General features: G+C 46.1%; 1 protein-coding gene across 2 annotated transcripts in view; it reads right to left on the bottom strand.

Annotated features, from left to right (window-relative positions):
• Positions 1 to 17,663, bottom strand: part of TIMELESS (timeless circadian regulator) — a 29,260-nt gene that overhangs the window by 6,643 nt on the left and 4,954 nt on the right. For both annotated transcript variants that reach the window (XM_027855079.1, XM_027855080.1), the window contains 19 exons: positions 12,500 to 12,662; positions 12,214 to 12,367; positions 11,967 to 12,081; positions 11,789 to 11,851; positions 10,950 to 11,051; positions 10,571 to 10,726; positions 10,281 to 10,414; positions 9,925 to 10,012; positions 9,435 to 9,611; positions 8,494 to 8,711; positions 8,153 to 8,256; positions 7,659 to 7,828; positions 2,473 to 2,610; positions 2,243 to 2,394; positions 1,829 to 1,926; positions 1,577 to 1,703; positions 1,266 to 1,467; positions 793 to 938; positions 174 to 259 (listed from right to left, as the gene is read on the bottom strand). In XM_027855079.1, the coding sequence (XP_027710880.1) occupies positions 174 to 259; positions 793 to 938; positions 1,266 to 1,467; positions 1,577 to 1,703; positions 1,829 to 1,926; positions 2,243 to 2,394; positions 2,473 to 2,610; positions 7,659 to 7,828; positions 8,153 to 8,256; positions 8,494 to 8,711; positions 9,435 to 9,611; positions 9,925 to 10,012; positions 10,281 to 10,414; positions 10,571 to 10,726; positions 10,950 to 11,051; positions 11,789 to 11,851; positions 11,967 to 12,081; positions 12,214 to 12,367; positions 12,500 to 12,581 (2,512 nt within the window). In that variant the 5' untranslated portion in view covers positions 12,582 to 12,662. The remainder of the gene's footprint in view (positions 1 to 173; positions 260 to 792; positions 939 to 1,265; positions 1,468 to 1,576; positions 1,704 to 1,828; positions 1,927 to 2,242; positions 2,395 to 2,472; positions 2,611 to 7,658; positions 7,829 to 8,152; positions 8,257 to 8,493; positions 8,712 to 9,434; positions 9,612 to 9,924; positions 10,013 to 10,280; positions 10,415 to 10,570; positions 10,727 to 10,949; positions 11,052 to 11,788; positions 11,852 to 11,966; positions 12,082 to 12,213; positions 12,368 to 12,499; positions 12,663 to 17,663) is intronic.

The following is a 17,663-nucleotide window of genomic DNA, read 5'->3' as shown; positions in this document are numbered from 1 at the left end:
CACCCCAGCTATCACTTCTTCCTCAAAATTGCTTTGTATTGATTTTGTGTATACACACACACACAGAGTCTCCCAATATTGTTTCATTTTTGTCTTTGCATGCCCAGTGACTGGCATTTGGTACACACTCAAAAGATGCTGGTTGGTTGATTACACCCATGCTCTCACATTACCTTCTATGTCTTTGTGGGCCAGGTACAGCTCCTGTAGCTGTTTCTCCTCCTCTGGGTTCCACTTGGGAGGTTTTCTGTTAGAAGACCTGCAAAAGATTGGGAGGGGAAGGAATGGAATTGCTAGCCAAAGTGGGAGGAGCAAAAAGCATGGAGGTCCCCTCCCAGACCCAGAAAGGAGAAATCTTTAAGTACAAAGGAAAATGAACCAAGTAAGTCATGAGGGGAGTGGGCATGGGTCTGCCTGCCTTCCCTCCCTTCCCTAGATACAGTTAAGGATATAAGCAGCATTTTCCTATGTCATGCCCACATCAGGAACTGGGGGTATTTCAGGTGGAGGGCAAACAGATCAAGAGAACACTGGGGAGCAGAGGGCGAGGAAAACCATGAGAAGAAAGCAGTTCAGGCAAGACGGTTCCAGGGACAAGGGGGTACAGGCTTTGCCCTGCATTTTCACTGTGACACGGTAACATTCACGTGAATTCTTGAGGTTTCCCCAAATTATCTTGAGGTCGGGTGGCAATATTGTCTTCCTAGGAGCCCAGCTCCCCATCTAGAACAGCCTCCCGAAGCTTCCCTGGACTCTCTGTCCTCCCTCGACAGCCTCCCCACCTACACTTACTCGGCATCCAGAGAACCATAGCCCTCAGTCATTTCCCGCACAACAGCCGTGTTCTTCCAGAAGAGAAGTTCCACAAAAGCCTTGTGGTTGACTTCAGTCAATGCAAAGAACTTGGCCAGCACATATCTGGCAAAAGTGACCAATTCCTGGGGGAAGAGGAGAATTAGAGCAGGAAAGCATCAGGTACTTGTTGTAAGGCCCCCCCCCCCCAGACCCCACCTCACTACATCCCTGGCCCTCTCCTAATAGCCTTCCCAACAATGAGCTCCCTGTACCCTCAGTTCAACTCTGGAAACGGTTTCCTTTACTTTCTTAGATCTCCCTCCCCACCCAGCCCATGTCCCTTCATTCCTCTTGTTCCCCAGCTCCCCACATCTCTTCATTGTCCCTTTTCTTCACTGACATCTCCATCCCTCCGCCTTTCACCCAGCCTAGGGCTCCCTCTACTTCCACCCCCCTCAGTTTCCCCTCACTTTATAGGCTCCAGAAGCAGGGTCATTAAACAGCCGATTGAAGAGACAAAAGAGGGAGATCTGGAAGAGCAAGGCTTCCATTTTGAGGTCGTGGGCCAGCCGGTGAAGCATCTTAACCACACAATGATTGGTATGGGGGCTGTTCTTCTGGTAGCTCTGCAGTAATAGTACATAGGCTTTGACAACAGCTGAACATGCAAAGCTATGATCAAACACAAAGAAGGAGAAAGAGGATTTACAAGTCGAATACGCTCCTCCCCTCTCCTTGTACCCACAGAGACAACTCCCCCCATCTCCCATTTCTCTCTCACCGTCTCAGGTAGTCTAGGAAGTTAAACTCCTTCTCCAAAACCTGGACAGCTTGCAACTCCTCTTCTTCCTCCTCCTCCTCCTCTCCCTCTTCTTCCTCCCCACCTTGTTCTTCAGGCTCCTGCTGCCCTATTAAACAGTGAGGGGAAACAGCAGGGGGTAATTTGAGGAGTCACCAGCTCTTAAGAACACTTTTTCATCCATTCATTCCCTCTGTACCTAGAGAAGAGGATAAGAAGAAGCCAGGTACTCACGAGGAAGCGGGGCAGAGAAGATCTGTCTCAGCAGCTCAATTTCTTCCTCCAAGGAAAAATCTGGGGAGCCAAATATATCCCCTTCTGGCCATACTTCTCTGGAAGACAAGAGGAAAGGTACAGACTCTGTTTAGGGCAGATCTGGTATCTGGAAGGATTTAGCATTAATAGAATTACTCCACTTGTTGACCGTGAAAGTAGCATGGCCTGGGTCCTTTAAGAATCAAAATAAAAACGCTAGGGGACCCTGTATTCAGGACCCAGCTTCAGAGAATCTGACCTGGATTCTGGCCTGCAGCAGACCAGAAAAAGCTACCCCCACTACAGCCGTGAGGGTGTCACTCCACGGAGGGCTCACAAAAGATGAAGCATCTGCACTGCAGGCCCAGGAAGATGGATAGGCAGGGCTCTAACCTGGCTGACCGAAGGAGGGTTAGGGCCTCGGGGGCCTGGCCAGCCAGGAGACTGTCCTGGATCCGCACCATAGCTTCTGTCCGCTGTTCTTCCACGGGCACCACCGAAGCAGCATCAAAGGGAACCACAGAGTCCAGAGTGAGTTCAGAATTCTAGGGAAGGACAGAGTCATGAAGGCAAGGAGAATGTTTTCTAGCCCTCCCCTACTCACAGTCTCTGCAGACACCCACCTGGGCACAGCACTTCAGCTGCTCGGCAAGGCCTGGCCACACACCCTCTGCATCCTCTGGGGGGTGGGGACCATTACCAGCAGAGGCTGGAGACTGAGGGTGTGCCTTCTTCTTCTTCTTCCTCCTCCTTCTTTTGTTCTGTCAAGGAGCATAAAGTTGGGGTTGGAGGTAGAAGTATTAGTGCTTCCACAGTTGGCAGGATACCTAGGGTGGCCAATCCTCCCCTCTCACAGCAATGGCTGAAATTCTCTCCTTGTCATTAGTCCCCGTCCCTCTATGGGGTGAGAAGCTTCCATTGTCTGCACCAAAACTGCCCTTTCATTGGTGGATCAGCTGTACTGCATACAAATGGGACATAATATGTACGAGCTGCCTGGAATTCATATTAAATAGAGGAAGCATGACGTAGTGGATAGCTTGCTGAACTGGAGTCAGGAAGACCAGGGTTCAAATCTCATCTCCGACACTTATTAGCTATGTGATCCCGGCCAAGTCATATAACCTGAGACTCACTTTCCTCATGAGGATAATATTAGTACCTACCTTAATTGGATTGATGTGAGGAACAAATCAAATACTTATGCAAAGTGCTTTGCAAACCTAAAGTGCTACATAAATTTAGTTTATTTATTACAATGTGGCACAGTGGGTTGATAGCCAGCCTTGGAGTCAGGAAGACCTGGGTTCAAGTCTCACCTCTGCCACATACTCATACTGTTTGTGTGACCCTGGGCAAGGCATGTTCCCCTCTGGACAACTCCACAATTAAGTTGCAGGAAAGGTGCCAATCCTTAACGAGAGTTCTGTATACCAATACAGCCACGGGGTCATTCCAAAAAGAAGTCTCGGCTCTCAATGAACTTACAGACTAGTTGGGTAACTGACAACATTCCTAGAGCCCTACTGGGAAAACCGCCTTGTACATAGGTTCCTTTGTTTCTTCAGGCACGAGGTCTTCCTGACCAAGAGGCTCACACTGTAACAGAATGTTACAGCAAAATTCCAGCATCACACTCTGCCTTTGTGAAGTCCACTCTCTTTTCTCACACTCTACAGTCTAACTCTTCTCCTGGGCTCTGCCCTCAGCCCTCTTCTCCGTGGCTCCCTCACCCACTGTCTTCAGCTGCCAACTTGATACAAATGGCTCCTCCCCAATCCATCTCTCCAGCTGCAGGCCTGGAGCACAGTTCCACTGGCTTGTCACCGTGGCACCTCAAGCTCCCTGGGCCTCCACACGGGCACATCTTTGGCCGAGGACCTGCTCTTCCTTCGAACATCCCGATTCCTGTAATTGGCATCACTAGTCTCTGTCACACGTGCTCCAAACCCTGGGGTCCTCTTTGATGCTTCTCTTTTGCAACCCCACTTACCCATCCAATCAATTTCTAAATCCAACGGATTTAACACCCCAGTATATCTCCTATCTATCCATCTCCTCCTTTCCATTTGAGGGGGAAGAACCGCAGGATGAGTAGAGGGTCAGGCTCAGTCAAGGAGGCCTAGATGGGAATCCTACTTCTGATACTTACTAGCTGGGTGACACAGGCAAGCCACTTGATCCCCCTTGAATCTAAGGGTCTTAGTCTATAAAATGAATATAACGCCACCTCAGTACTACCTAAATCATGGCTCTGATGTGAGGCAACAAATGAGAAAATGGGACTGAAGCACATTTCAAACCTTAAAATACTACATAGTTATAATTATTATTGTTGGTGTTCCATTACCAGTGCCAACATCTTAACCCAGGCACTCGACACCTCTCACCTTGGACCACTGTAATGTCTCCCAGGCTCCCCACCTCCAGTCTCTCTCTTTCCCAATCTATCTTATTCACTACTGCCAGTGTCATCTTCCTAATGAACTGATTATATCCCTCAAATATTCAAGAATCTTTGGTAGCTTTCTCGGCTTTGTCTGTGAACTTAGTTCACAGTTCAGCTGGCCTGTAATGGGTTAAATTTAAAAATTTAGCTCTCCTGCCTCACGGAATTTAACTGACCTTAGAGAATGTGTGAGAAAGCAAGGGAGTTTGGGCCTGATATCTTTATGGCCTCAAGCTATCCTTCAAGATGTCTGGTTTGCTGTCCAGAAGTCTGGGCCACTATCTCACACCTGGATTCAAACAACGAGCACTTCTTAGTCTCATGAGAGAAGGGGGGGCTGGCCCCCATTACCAAACTTCCAACCAATATGGTTGTACCCTGTGCCTCAGCTCTATAACCAGCCATGTTGCTTTTAATTCCATGATGCCACCTACCCTACTCTGTTCTTTGTTCTATACTCCCCAAACCCTACAAAAGGGGAACTGTCCTCTTCCTCCGAATTAATGGAGGTGAGCCATTGACCCATTTATTAACAAGTAGCATACCCCTGGCCAGTAAATGTTATCTGGTGCACAGATCTTGCCTCAGTTTACCCTTTTGTTAAAATCTGAGTCATGACAGCTGGAAGGGACTTTAGTGGTCAACAAGTTCAATGCTCTCATTTGATAGATGAGGAAACTGAGCCTCAGGGATGTTAAGTGACTTGGCCCGTGATCAAATAGCCACTTGAGTATCTGAGGCGGATTCAAACCCAGGCCTTCTTATCTCCATGTCCAACAGAGCAGTTTGATCAAAATGTCTGCTAAATTAAACTAAATCAAACATTTTAAATCATTATTTCATTTGTCCTCACAATGTCTTCTCTGGTAGGGCATTTTCAGAATTGTATGGCTGAAGAAACTGTGATACAAAATGGATAAGTGATTTATTCAAGATGGCTGAGTAGCTGAATTAGGACTGTAGGGGAAGTTGTCTGACTTTTAGGCTGGGTTCTTTTCATTCCGCCAGTGGTTCCCCACATGCGAGCCAAGGGCCTCTCTGGGGCTGTAAAATTACTGTACCATGTGTGCAAATTCTCGTTTGCATCAAGCATGTGTCATATGATTCACTATGATAAACATGCAATTAGACTTTCTGTAGATTAAATACATATGTGTCGCATGTATACATTGTTCATTTAAAAAAAAAAGTCTCTGGAGACACTGTTGTGATTAATAACACAGGCATTCATTTGGATGCATTACTGAATAGGTAGCAGCTCTTCGTCAATCCGGGACAATCAGTACAGTTACTACCGTGGGAAAGTTCACAAAAAATGTTTGACATTAAAAGGTTTTTTCGGCTCAACTAAGTTGGGAACAGTGCACTTCCTCCACTCCCATGCTGCCTTCCAAGAGACCATGTCGTAGAAATATTGTAATCTAATTGTAAAGTTTCAGTAGTATGTTTAGATTGAGAGGCCAGAATTATGCTGGCAGGGCAGGAGAAGGGAACTGTGTGGCAAGTTTGGTGGGATTTGGAATGCTAACAAGTCCTTGCCATAGTCATTCAGAGAGAGAAGGTCCTGAGCTTTGGATTGGTTGAAGAGAGGGTAAGAAGGAAAAGCTTCCTATGTAAGAGATAAGATTTCAGAGAACTCTGGGAAGACTTGTATGAATTAATACAGCAAAAAGTAAGCAACCAAGAGAACTATCTATATAATAATCACAACACTTTAAAGGAAAACAACTCTGAAAGATAAGAATTTTGATTAATGGAATAATTCATCACAACTCCAGAAGACTGATGAAGCACCTCTAGCTGCTGAGGTGATAGCTTGTAGCGTAGGTGCAGAATGAGACATATATTTCTATTACAACACAAATTTGTTTTGCTCGACTATACTTTTGTTACAAGGAAAGGTGGAGGAGAAAAAAGTGAGGGGCAGAGGATAGTGAGAATAATGCAAAAAAAAAAAAGAACAGAGGAAAAAAGAAGCATCAATGAAACACTGAAAAAATACAAAGGAGACCAAAGTAGGGTTCCCAAACAAGCAGGTACTACTAATGTTGGGACTACCATTCAATTTATAATATATTAAAAAGAACATTTACAACCAGTGTCTTTGATAAGGGCCTCATTTCTAAAATATATAGAGAACTAAGTCAAATTTATAAGAATACAAGTCATTCCCCAATTGATAAGTGGTCAAAGGATATGAACAGGCAGTTCTCAGATGAAGAAATTAAAGTCATCTATAGTCATGTGAAAAAATGCTCTAACTCACTATTGACTAGAGAAATGCAAATCTAAACAACTTTGAGGTACCACATCACACCTATCAGATTGGCCAACATGACAAAACAGGAAAATGATAAATGCTGGAGAAGATGTGGGAAAATTGGAACACTAATGTATTGCTGGTGGAGTTGTGAACTGATCTAACTATTTTGGAGAGCAATTTGGAACTATGCACAAAGGGTTATAAAAATATGCATACCCTTTGACCCAGCAATAGGACTTCCAGGGCTGTATCCCAAAGAGATCATACAAATGGGAAAAGGACCCACGTGTACAAAAATATTTATAGCAGCTCTTTTTGTGGTGGCAAAGAATTGGAAATTGAGGGGATGCCCATCAATCAAGGAATGGCTGAACAAGTTGCGGTATATGAATGTAATGGAATACTACTGTGCTATAAGAAATGATAAGTAGGTAGATTTCAGAAAAACCTGGAAAGACTTGTTTGGTCTGATGCTGAGTGAAGTGAGCAGAACCAGGAGAACACTGTACACAGTAACAGCCATGCTGTGTGATGACTGACTCTGATAGACTTAGCCCTTCTAAGCAATGCAAGGCTCTAAGACATCTCCAAAAGTCTCACAATGGAAAATGCTATCCACATCCAAAGAAAGAACTATGGAGTTTGAATGCAGATCAAAGCATACCATTTGCTATTTTTTTTCTTGTTCTGTTTTGTTTCCTCTCTCTTGTGGTTCCTCCTATTGGTTCTAATTCTTCCTTACAACATGACTAATGTGAAAATGTTTACTAGGAATGTATATGTAAAGCCTATATCAGATTGCACACCGTCTTGGGGAAGGAGGTGGGGAGGGAAGGGGAGAAAAATTTAAAATTCAAAAACTTATGGAAATGATTGTTGATAAATCAAAATAAATGAATAAAAAAAAACAAGCTACATGTAGTAGATTCATGATTTCATGTATAATCCCTATTTTCTAGTTTTCTTCATATATGGAAATGTTCATATTTGTTGATGATTTTCTACTTTGTAATTTTAAAACTTTTTTTTGAAGGAAAAAAACTGTGAAAAAGTTTGATCTCCTACCTCCAAACCACTGCCCTCCCAATTCCTGATACCTGAACCATTAGATTTCCACGGTTTCGGCAGAAACGTTCTAACATCTTAAGGAAGAGATGAGTTGTCTCCACCAAGTCACAAAGATAGGAGCGGGGCTGGCGTGTCTCATCAAATTTCCGAAAGAGAGTCAGGAATAGTTCTCTGTACTCCATTATGTAGAAGACATTGTCTAGAAAGAAGCAAAGAGAAAAGAGGATCTGCCTGAAGGCTTCTACAGAGCTGAAGAAGGAAGAGTAAAAAATAGGCATGACAGAGTAAGATGCTACTGAAGTGACAGAGAGAGGGCTCAGAGGGTAAGGCCTGCCTTACTCTTTTATTAATTAATTAATTTATTTTTAGTTTTCAACATTCACTTCCATAAGATTTTGAGTTCCAAATTTTCTCCCCATCTCATCCCTCCCTCCATCCCAAGACGGCATGCATTCTGAATACCCCTTCCCCTAATCTGCCCTTCCTTCTATCCCCCCCCCCCCCCAACCCCGGCCTGCCTTACTCTTGATGATGCGGCTACTCTCCCTCACTGCTTCATCTGTAGACATGTCCATCTTGTTCACTGTGGCCAGGAGTTCCTGGTAGGCCTTTAAAGCCAGGTGCATTCTGCAGGGTTTGAGAGGAAGGGCACAAAATGAAAAGGAGAAGATGGAGGAATCTGGCAACAAACTTCTGACAATTAGAGGCTGGAAGACCAGCAGCAGGCTGCCCCCGACCCTACCCCAACCTCCCTATTCTGATGACCAGAATCCTGAGCAAAGACAGAGTGCTGTCCAAAAGGTCACGCAGCCAGAACCTAAGAATCCAGAATGATCAGAAAGAAATTTTTGCCATGTAACTCACCGGCGACCCCAAGAGACAGCTTCCTTCCGGTCAGTTAGCATCATCTCATAGTAATTGGTGAGGTTCTGCTCAATGAAGTGGAAAGTTCGGACACTAAGAGTTTCTGAAACCAAGCCAGGCCGAAAATTGGAGGCACGGTTGAAGGTCATGAAGAAGGCCAATGCCCACAGATAGTATGTCTCATCATGTTGCTGTGCCTTCTCCCGGAGCAGGTGGTCCTAATGCCAGGGAAGAGGACACCCCTTCATGAGAAAATATCAGGCCCCCTACCCAGCCTGTTTTTCACCCAGTAACCTACTGATAACTGAAAGCTCCAGGGCTCCTGACTCTTTTGGTCTTCCAAGGTCTTTTCATACCTCCTTATACATCCTCTAGGATGTATAAGATCTTCTACCTGTGTTCTCCTCATTGCTCCTTCCTTCTAGTCATTTCTTCCTATAATGTCCTATCACTTCCTACCACCCCCTCTCCCACATGTCAGGGAGACTCTAAGGGCTTTTCCTCATCGAGATCCATATCCTAGAAACAAATTCCCATGAGTTCCTAACTTTGTTGTTGTTATTCAGTCGTTTGCAGTCGTGTCTGACTTTTCACGTCCCCATTTGGGGTTTTCTTGGCAAAGATACTGGACTGGTTTGCCATTTCCTTTTCCAGCTTATTTTTACAGATGAGGAAACTGAGGCAAACAGGGTTAAGTTAGCCACATAGCTAATAAGTGTCTGAGGCCAGATTTGTACTCATGAAGATAAGTCTTCCTGATTCCAGGCCCAGCACTCTATCCACTGCACTGAGTAGCTGCCCAAGTTCCTAATACTCATTTCTTTTCCACCCTTCCCCATCTCTTCCCCCTCCCATCTCTTTTCTCAACCACTCTCCCTGTGTCTTCATTCTATCCCTTAAGTCTCTTCCTAATTCCCCTTCAGAGTCTTTCCAACGGTCACCTTGACCAGGCCCATGAGGCGATTATAACAGTTCTCCAGAAACTCAGAGCAAAAGTCATGGAGGAAAAGGCGCACATTAAGGGCTGAACGGCGCTGGAGGCAGTGCTCCTGGGCAAGCTGACGGCGCCGGGGCACATAGCGAGTATCCTTCCCCACATCTGGGCTGTAGGTTTGAAACTAGAGAAAGAGTTAGGAGAGAGTTATAAGATCATCAATGTAGACCTGGAAGGGACCTCAGTGTCACTGGTGGCACCTCAATCCCCCAGCTCCTTCCATGTAAATCCCTGGTCCTTTCTCTGCATGGACTCCCAGGGAATTTTTCTCTCCCTGGTGCTGGGCTTTTAGATGAGCAGGACACAACACCACAGTTTCTATGTCTGAGACAGGTGATTCCAGTCCTGACAAAGCTTTCTCTTTGCCTCGTGATCCCCTCCACTGAGACCATATACCAGCTGCAGCTGCACAGAGAACTTACCACACCTCTACTCACATTGTGTAGACTTTTATGAAAGACAACATCCCTGTCTCCAATGGATTTCAGGCCCTGGATGACATAGGATCCCCCAAAACGAGAATGTCTATGGAAAACAGATAGTTCAGTATGACTTTTCCTTTTCTCTAAAGTCTTTCCTACCATCTCATACCTCTCAAATGTTTTATCTCCCAAACATTACTCTGTCTCAACCATCTTGAAAAACGTGGCCCTAGTGGGCCACATTTTCGTACCTGGTGGTACGAAACATACTCTATCTGACCAAGAGCTTCCTCAACAAATGCTCCCAGCCTATGAGACCCAGCCTGAATCTCACTGCCAAATCCCATGATGGACAAGAAAACTCAGCTCACCTGCTGCTCCTCTGAAAGGCCCGGTTCTTCTTCTCTGCCGTCTCCCTCTGTCGCAGAATTTCCAGCTCTGCCACGTCGGCGCCCTGCTCGTGGGCTGAGCGTGCCTGCCCTGCCATGGCCAACTGCTCAGGATTCTGGGGGGAGTCAAAGGGGTTTCTGAGGTTGTTACCCCTCTCTCACCACTTCTCTTGGGGCAGGGTTCTGGCCTAAGAATGGGTGGCCAGTGAGGCAGCCAAATCAGAGCACAGCACCAGAGCTGTCCAGACTACTGGGCAGGGCTAGGGCCTCACCTGGTCCCGAAACATGAGGGAAACAATTTCCAGCACGTGTAGACTCCACTGCTGTTCAGCCACAGAGCTGGCCAAGAAGAGCATCAGGTCGTCGAGACCACTGAGGTGCATGGCCCAGAGCAGTCTGTCATGGACGCTGGCTTCATCATCGACACTCTGCACGAGAGAAGGCGTGCAGGGTCATGAGAGAGCCCCTCAGCCTTTCTCCAGTGCTCCTCCACCCTGGACCTGCCTACACCTTTGCTCCAGCCTTGGCAGGTGTGGCTGGGAGAAGCAAGGCCAAAACAGGGGTTTGCATCTTTACCTGAATGCTTTATCTCCCAGGGCATGGGGTGGGAGGTGAGGGGGCGTTCTTTATCTCTCACACCTAGACGCTTACCTTTTCTTGATCCCAGTCAGCTGGGACGTGGAGAATGTTTCTAACCAGTAGGAGAATCCGCTCGATTAGCAAGTTATCCTCTTCCTGACGCTCCTCCCAGCCCTGTAAACACACAAGGAAGGTGACCTGGTCACTTTGTGCAACTCACCTTGTTTGGCAGGTTGGGAAGAAGGGCACTGAGATCAGCTTGGGAGGGTGGGAGAAGACCTGGGTGTGAATCCCACCTCTGACATCTACAAGCTGGATGACCATGGACAAGTCACTTTCTATCTCTAAGCTTCAGTTATCCTCATCTGTAAAACAGGGGTATACAGACCAGTAGAGTAGGGTTGTGGTGAAGCTCAAATGAGATAACATGTAAAGTGCCTGGCAAGTCTTAAAACACTGCATAAATGTCAGCTGTTAACATAAGGGTTTGGAAGATGGGAAAGGATTCTAGGGGCAGCTAGGTGATGCAGTGGATAGAGCACTGGGCCTGGAGTCAGGAAGACTCATCTTCTTGAGTTCAAATCAGGCCTCAGACACTTACTAGCTGTGTGACCTTGGGTAAGTCACATAACCCTGTTTGCCTCAATTTCCTCATCTGTAAAATGAGCTGTAGAAGGAAATGGCAAACCACTCCAGTATCTCTGCCAAGAAAATACCAAATGGGGTCACAAAGAATTAGACATGACTGAACAAAGGATTCCAGGAGCACAGGACTTGGAATAGCTAAATTTAGGGGATTAGACTATAATATCCCTAAAGGCAAAGATCAGTCTTACATCCTTATATCTTCTCACAAGGCCCAGTTTGGGACTCTGAGCACAGCAGAGGTTCAGGACATATGGCTCACTTACCAGCTGCAATAGCTCATAGAGTGTCTCGCTGAGGACTCCAAAGGTCTTCTCGTTGGCAAAGGCCTAGGGCAGGAAGGGAAGCGGCACAGATGTAACACACATTATGCAGAACAAACCCTTCATCCTAACCACGTGAAGCACGATCCAATTCTCCAGAGTCCCTGAAGAACAGCCTCACTTCTTTGTAGGCTTGCAGGTAGCTTAACACTTGCAGGAAATGATGCCGGAGGTTGGGATCCTGAGGAACTTTGCCAAAGCAGAGCAGGGCAGGTTGTGTCAGGTTCACCATCAGCCTGAGGAGGGAAGTGAAGGAATATCTATGAGGCTCCCTCACCCACCAAAACAGGGACCACTAGCTTGCATCCTTGCTAACCCTTCCAAGGGGAGGCCACAGGCTAGGGACAAAGGGGTCATGGGGAACTAACCTGATAACAGCATCAAAGAGCGGCTTGTCCTGGCGGTGCTGGATGAGGATGGGCAGAAGGTCCCCTTGGAGGATCTGGGCTGCCCCAAGCTGCTGCCGCACATCCCGTGTCTCATCCTCATACTTCAGGTAGCGGATCAAATCCTTCACACTCTCTGCAGGGGGAGTAAAAGATCTCTCTGAGAGCTGGGGCCAAGGATTCCACTTAAGCCCACACTCAACTCCCATCTCAGACAAGCTGAGGAATTAAAAAGTCTCCCAACTTATTTAAACCTAAGGGTCCTTACCTAAGCAATCTGGCTCTTTGTGGTAGATGTCTCCTTCGAGGTACCCAAGGGCACTGCACGTAGCTAGAAGTTCACAGTTCATCGTGTACAAGTCTATGTATCAATAGCTCAGCCAGGAGAGAGAGGAAGCCAATTGTCAAAGAATCAACCAAAATGGAGAAGCCTGAATAGAGAGAACAACGATAGCTTCTGCAGACTCCTTTTCATCTAAGGGGGAGAGATACCTGGGACTCATACACTCAGTCTCCTCAGTGGAACTACAATTACAGCAGCTCATATTAATATTTTATTATTAAAATCATGAATATTTCATATTAAAGTTGTTGTTTGTTTTCTTTGGGGAGGCTAGGCAATAGGGTTAAGTGACTTGCCCAGGGTCACATAGCTAGTAAGTGTTGTGTCTGAGACCACATTTGAACTCAGGTCCTCCTGAATCCAGGGCTGGTGCTCTATTCACTGCGCCACCTAGCTGCCCCCTATATTAAAGTTTTTAAAGAGCTTTACTTAACAACAATTCTATGAGCTAAGTAAGTAGTACAGGTGTTATTATTCCCATTTTAAAGAGATTAGGAAATGGAGGCTCAGAGAAAGGTTAGGAAAAGCCCCAAAACTGAGCCTTAAAATTCCTGTCCTTATAGCATGATCCTCAGAGAGCTTCACCGGCCAGAGGCAGAAGTACCATGCTCAAACGCTAGGAGAATTCTTAGGTCTAAGCTCTCTCTCTTCCCAGTCCAATTCAAAGGGGCTTCTCAACCAAGAACTAAGAAAGAGCCAGCCCCCACTCTCATTGGCAACTCAAGATCTAGAGATGAGAATGAAGTGCAGGAGCCATGACAACCTAAAAAGAGAAAAGCTCTTTGGGTTAAGAGAGAGACACATCACTAACCACAACACAGCTGTGAGACAAAGATAGGTAGACATCAATTTTATATATCACGAGAAGTTTCCTTTCCCTGTAAGAAATACTAGTTCACTATTACACCTGGAAAATCCAATCTGTCTCCCCCCACCTCCCCAGCTACCGCCCAATGCTAAGGAGGCTCAGCTTTGAGATTCTACCACGTTCTGGTTGGGCACAGCTATAGAGAACCAGCATTTTCCTCAGTAAGGCGGGGTGAGGCAGATAAAATGGTGGGCAAGATACACAGGAAAAGGGTTTTGCTTTTTTTTGGTGAGGCGATCAGGATTAAGTGACTTGCCCAGAGTCACACAGCTAGTGAGTGTTACAAGTCTGAGGTCAGATTTGAACTCAGGTCCATCCTGACTCCAGGGCCGGTGCTCCATCCACTATACCACCGAGCTGCGCCCCCTTTCAGTCCTACTTTGAAAAGACAGAGCTAATTCAGATATCTTTCTTGTCTCCCAGACTTTGGGAATCACAAGACAAGGGACAACATACGGGAGTAGGGAGTTGGGGGGGATTGGAGATGGATAATTTCCCCTTTCAGAAGAATTCCTCTTGTAATCAATATCCCCCAAATCTCATTAGCTATCCACATATGCCCATCAGTGCTTGTGGCCATTTCAGAACTTGTAACCAGCACCACAAACAGGCCCACATACACACTATGTGCCCTACCTTGCCTGTGTGGGTTGTCAAGAAATATTTGTAGAACATCCCCCCTCAGCACCTTCAGTCGCTGTTCCCAGCCTCCAGTGGCTTCCTCTAAAGACTTTTTCACCCTCTGCTATTCCCTGCTTTGATCTCAGCCTCCACCTGCTTCCTCAGAGAATAGGCAGTAGCAGAAGGACCTAGGTTAAGCCTGATGCTATCTCCCTGCATTTATATAATTGGTCTACTTTCCTCAGCTAGCCCCCTGACCCCCTCTAATGGTAACCTACTTTTTGGCTCTGCTCAACTGGGTTGTATAGCGAGCAATGGGGGTCATCAGCTAGATGCTCATAGAGTTCCTCTGCCCTACCAACTGTCCTCTCACATGTGTCCCATACCCCATAGCCCTGGGGCAGAAGTACAGGGGGCACTGAGACCCACCAGCTCTCCTCACAGACATACACAGAGGAGTTTCTTTCCTTACTCTGCTCTCTCCTCCCAAAGCAGCTACCTCAGAAAGATGACACAATCAAAGCCAAATGAATGGTTGCTTAAGCAGTCCATTTCCCTCAGAACAAGACCTAGGATACTGAAGCATTCAGAAGATGGAAAATAGGGAAGAGGGAAAAGAATGGAAGCAAACAGTTATTAAGCTACTCTGTGCCAGGGCTGAGCACTTTACAAATATCCCATTTGATCCTCCCAACAACACTGGGATACAGGTGCTATTATTATCCCTATTTTACAGCTGAGGAAACTGAGGCAAACAGAGGTTAGGTGACTTGCCCAGGGTCATACAGCGAGTCAAGGCTTGAGGTCAAAATTGAACTCAGATTAGTGCTCTCTCTTCGCTGCACTGGATAGAACTATCTACCAGACTAGTGGTATCACCTAGGCATGACTATTAACAGTAAGACACTTCTCTAGAAGTTCATAGTAACTAGGACAGGGACAGAACAGAAAGACATATATTTGTCATTTTCCTCTGTTCTGGACACATTCATTCCACTTTTTGTTTTTTACCCTTCAAGCTGCTGCATAACTCAATGTCTCAAGCAGACCAGGGGGCAGAACAAACCCCACTTCAACCCTTAATTCTCTGGTGCCCAACACCTCTCCCCACCCCATCCTCATGAAAACCCCATTTCAAACAGTAGCCCCAGATGTACTCTGCATGACTAGGGGTGGGGGGTGGGGTGTAAAGGGGAGCAAAAGGAAACGAGGGAGGAAGGATGTTCTGGTAGCAGAGGGAAGTCCTTATATAAGAAAGCCAGTACATCTGCTCTTGGTCCCCTGCAGTGCTTTCTAATTCAGACTGGAACAGATGATATGGGAAGAAATGGGTCAGGAGGCCTATTGTGCAGCTTCCAGGCCACAGAGTCTGATGCCGGCAAAACATCTGGGCCCCATTCATTAGAAGGGGCAGAAAAGCGCTCCCCGAGGGAGTGACAGCTTTCTGCCCTGGCAGGGGCACTCAGCCAAAGAACGAGGCCTTCATGACAGGAGACCCCCTCTTACATAGCCACAACCTCCCTCCTGCGCCCAATCAGGGACTGCTGCCCCTCCAGCCTTTCGGACTTCACCTCATCCATCGCTGTCTGACCACCTACATCTTGTCTACCCACTTGGGTCAGGCCGGGTCCTCTGTGACCACTGCACCACAAGTCAGAATACCTAGGTATGAGTCCTGATTCAGCCATTTATTAGCTGAATAAACATGAACAAGTTACTGAGTCTCAGTTTCCTCACTGGCAAAATGGGGATAATACCTCTACCCTGTGTTTTGGTAACTGTAATACACTTTATAAATGAGAGCTATCGAAGAGATAGCTGGGTAGAGCCATGGATAGAGAACCAGGCCTGGAGTCACAAACACGTGAGGTCAAATCTAGCCTCAGACACTTAGTATCTGGGTGACCCTGGGCAAGTCACTTAACTTGTTTGACTTCGTTTCTGATAATAGCACCTATTTTCTAGGGCTGTTGTGAGGATCAAATGGGATAATGTGTGTAAGGCACTCAACACAGTGCCTGTCATATAATAAATGCTATGTAAGTATCAGCTATTATTAATTTTAGGGGTGGAAAAGGACCTTAAGAAGTCCAGCTCTGGGGCAGCTAGGATAGTGGACAGAGCACTGGCCCTGGAGTCAGGAGGACCTGAGTTCAAATCCGGCCTCAGACACATAACACTTACTAGCTGGGTGACCCTGGGCAAGTCACTTAACCCCATTGCCTAGCCAAAAGAAAAAAAAAAAAAAAAGGAAGAAAGAGAGAAAGAAAGAAGAAGTCCAGCTCCCTCATTTCACAGACAAAGAAACTGAGGGCCAGAGTGCATAAGTGATGTGCCCAGGGCCACATAGCTAGGAAGTATCTGAGGTGGGATTTGAACCCAAGCCTTCCTGACTCCAAGTGTAGAGCTCTATCCACTATGCAATACTGCCTTGAACTCACCCTCAGTGCAAAGCCCCATCTTAGTATGTTACCATAAACCAATCAACAAGTGTTTATTAAGTACCTACCATGTGCTGGAGGAGAGGATTTTATTTTATTTTTTAATGAAGCAATCCTTCCTTTCAAGCTTACATTCTGATTCACTGAATGGGTCATAAACCTCAAGAAAGGGAAGGAGAAGGAGAAGGGATAAACACACACACACAGACACACACACAAACACCACAAATATTATTGCATTTGATCCTCACAACAACCCTGTGAAATAGGTGCTATTATTTATCCCCATTTTACAGTTGGGGAAACAGAGGCATACAGAAGTTATATGACTTGCCCAAGGCCACATAGCTAGTAAGTGTATGAAGTTGGATTTGACCTCAGGTCTTTGTGATCAGGTCTTCCTGATTTCAGGCCCACAATTTATCATACCCTGCGCTACCAGCTACCTCCCATTGAATGAATATTATGAAAACTACCCATTGCTGTAAGTCTCTGGACATCCCCTCTTTCTGGGCCAAACATTTGGTCTTCTACAAATCCCTCTATGCAAGAACAGTAAGCATATAGCAGGACGTGTGAGGGGCAAGGTATAATCAGACAGGCAGGCAACAATTACTCTTCCCATAATTCTACCAGTCCAGGTGTAGATGAGTCCTCATCATCCCTCATCCCTCTCCTTAAAAGCCTGTGATCTAAGCTTCTTTTACCAGACTTTAGCCCTTTCATCTTGAGTGTCTCTTTTATCACCCAGTGTAAATGAAAGCTTTTGAAATAATCCAAGCCTTCTGTGTTTTTATGAAGATCAGAGGTTCCCTTTGGTGTTTAGATACTAGATACTGGAAGAGAATGGGGTTTCTCCTGTGCAGACTCTCTCATCATGCATGTCTTTGCCTCTCCAGCATTCACAAAGGTTGAGAGGACAGAAGAGAGATGCACACATCTGCAGTTTTCTTCCATTCCAGCCTGTTTCTTCCACATTGTCCTCCACACTTGGAGCTTCACAATTGAACCTTTCCCCACTGCTAGGCAGGGTCTTGATCTCCCAGCTTCTTCCTCAGTTTTGAATCCTTTGAACCTAGCATGGTGCCTGGCCCACAATAAGTGATTACTAAATATGTGCTGAATTGAATCCTTGTTACACCTACAGCTAGAAGTTCCA

The sequence above is a fragment of the Vombatus ursinus genome, unplaced genomic scaffold (assembly GCF_900497805.2).
Source record: "Vombatus ursinus unplaced genomic scaffold, bare-nosed wombat genome assembly UNPS02010769.1, whole genome shotgun sequence".
NCBI lineage: Eukaryota > Metazoa > Chordata > Mammalia > Diprotodontia > Vombatidae > Vombatus > Vombatus ursinus.
This window is presented reverse-complemented; position numbering and strand designations above follow the sequence as displayed.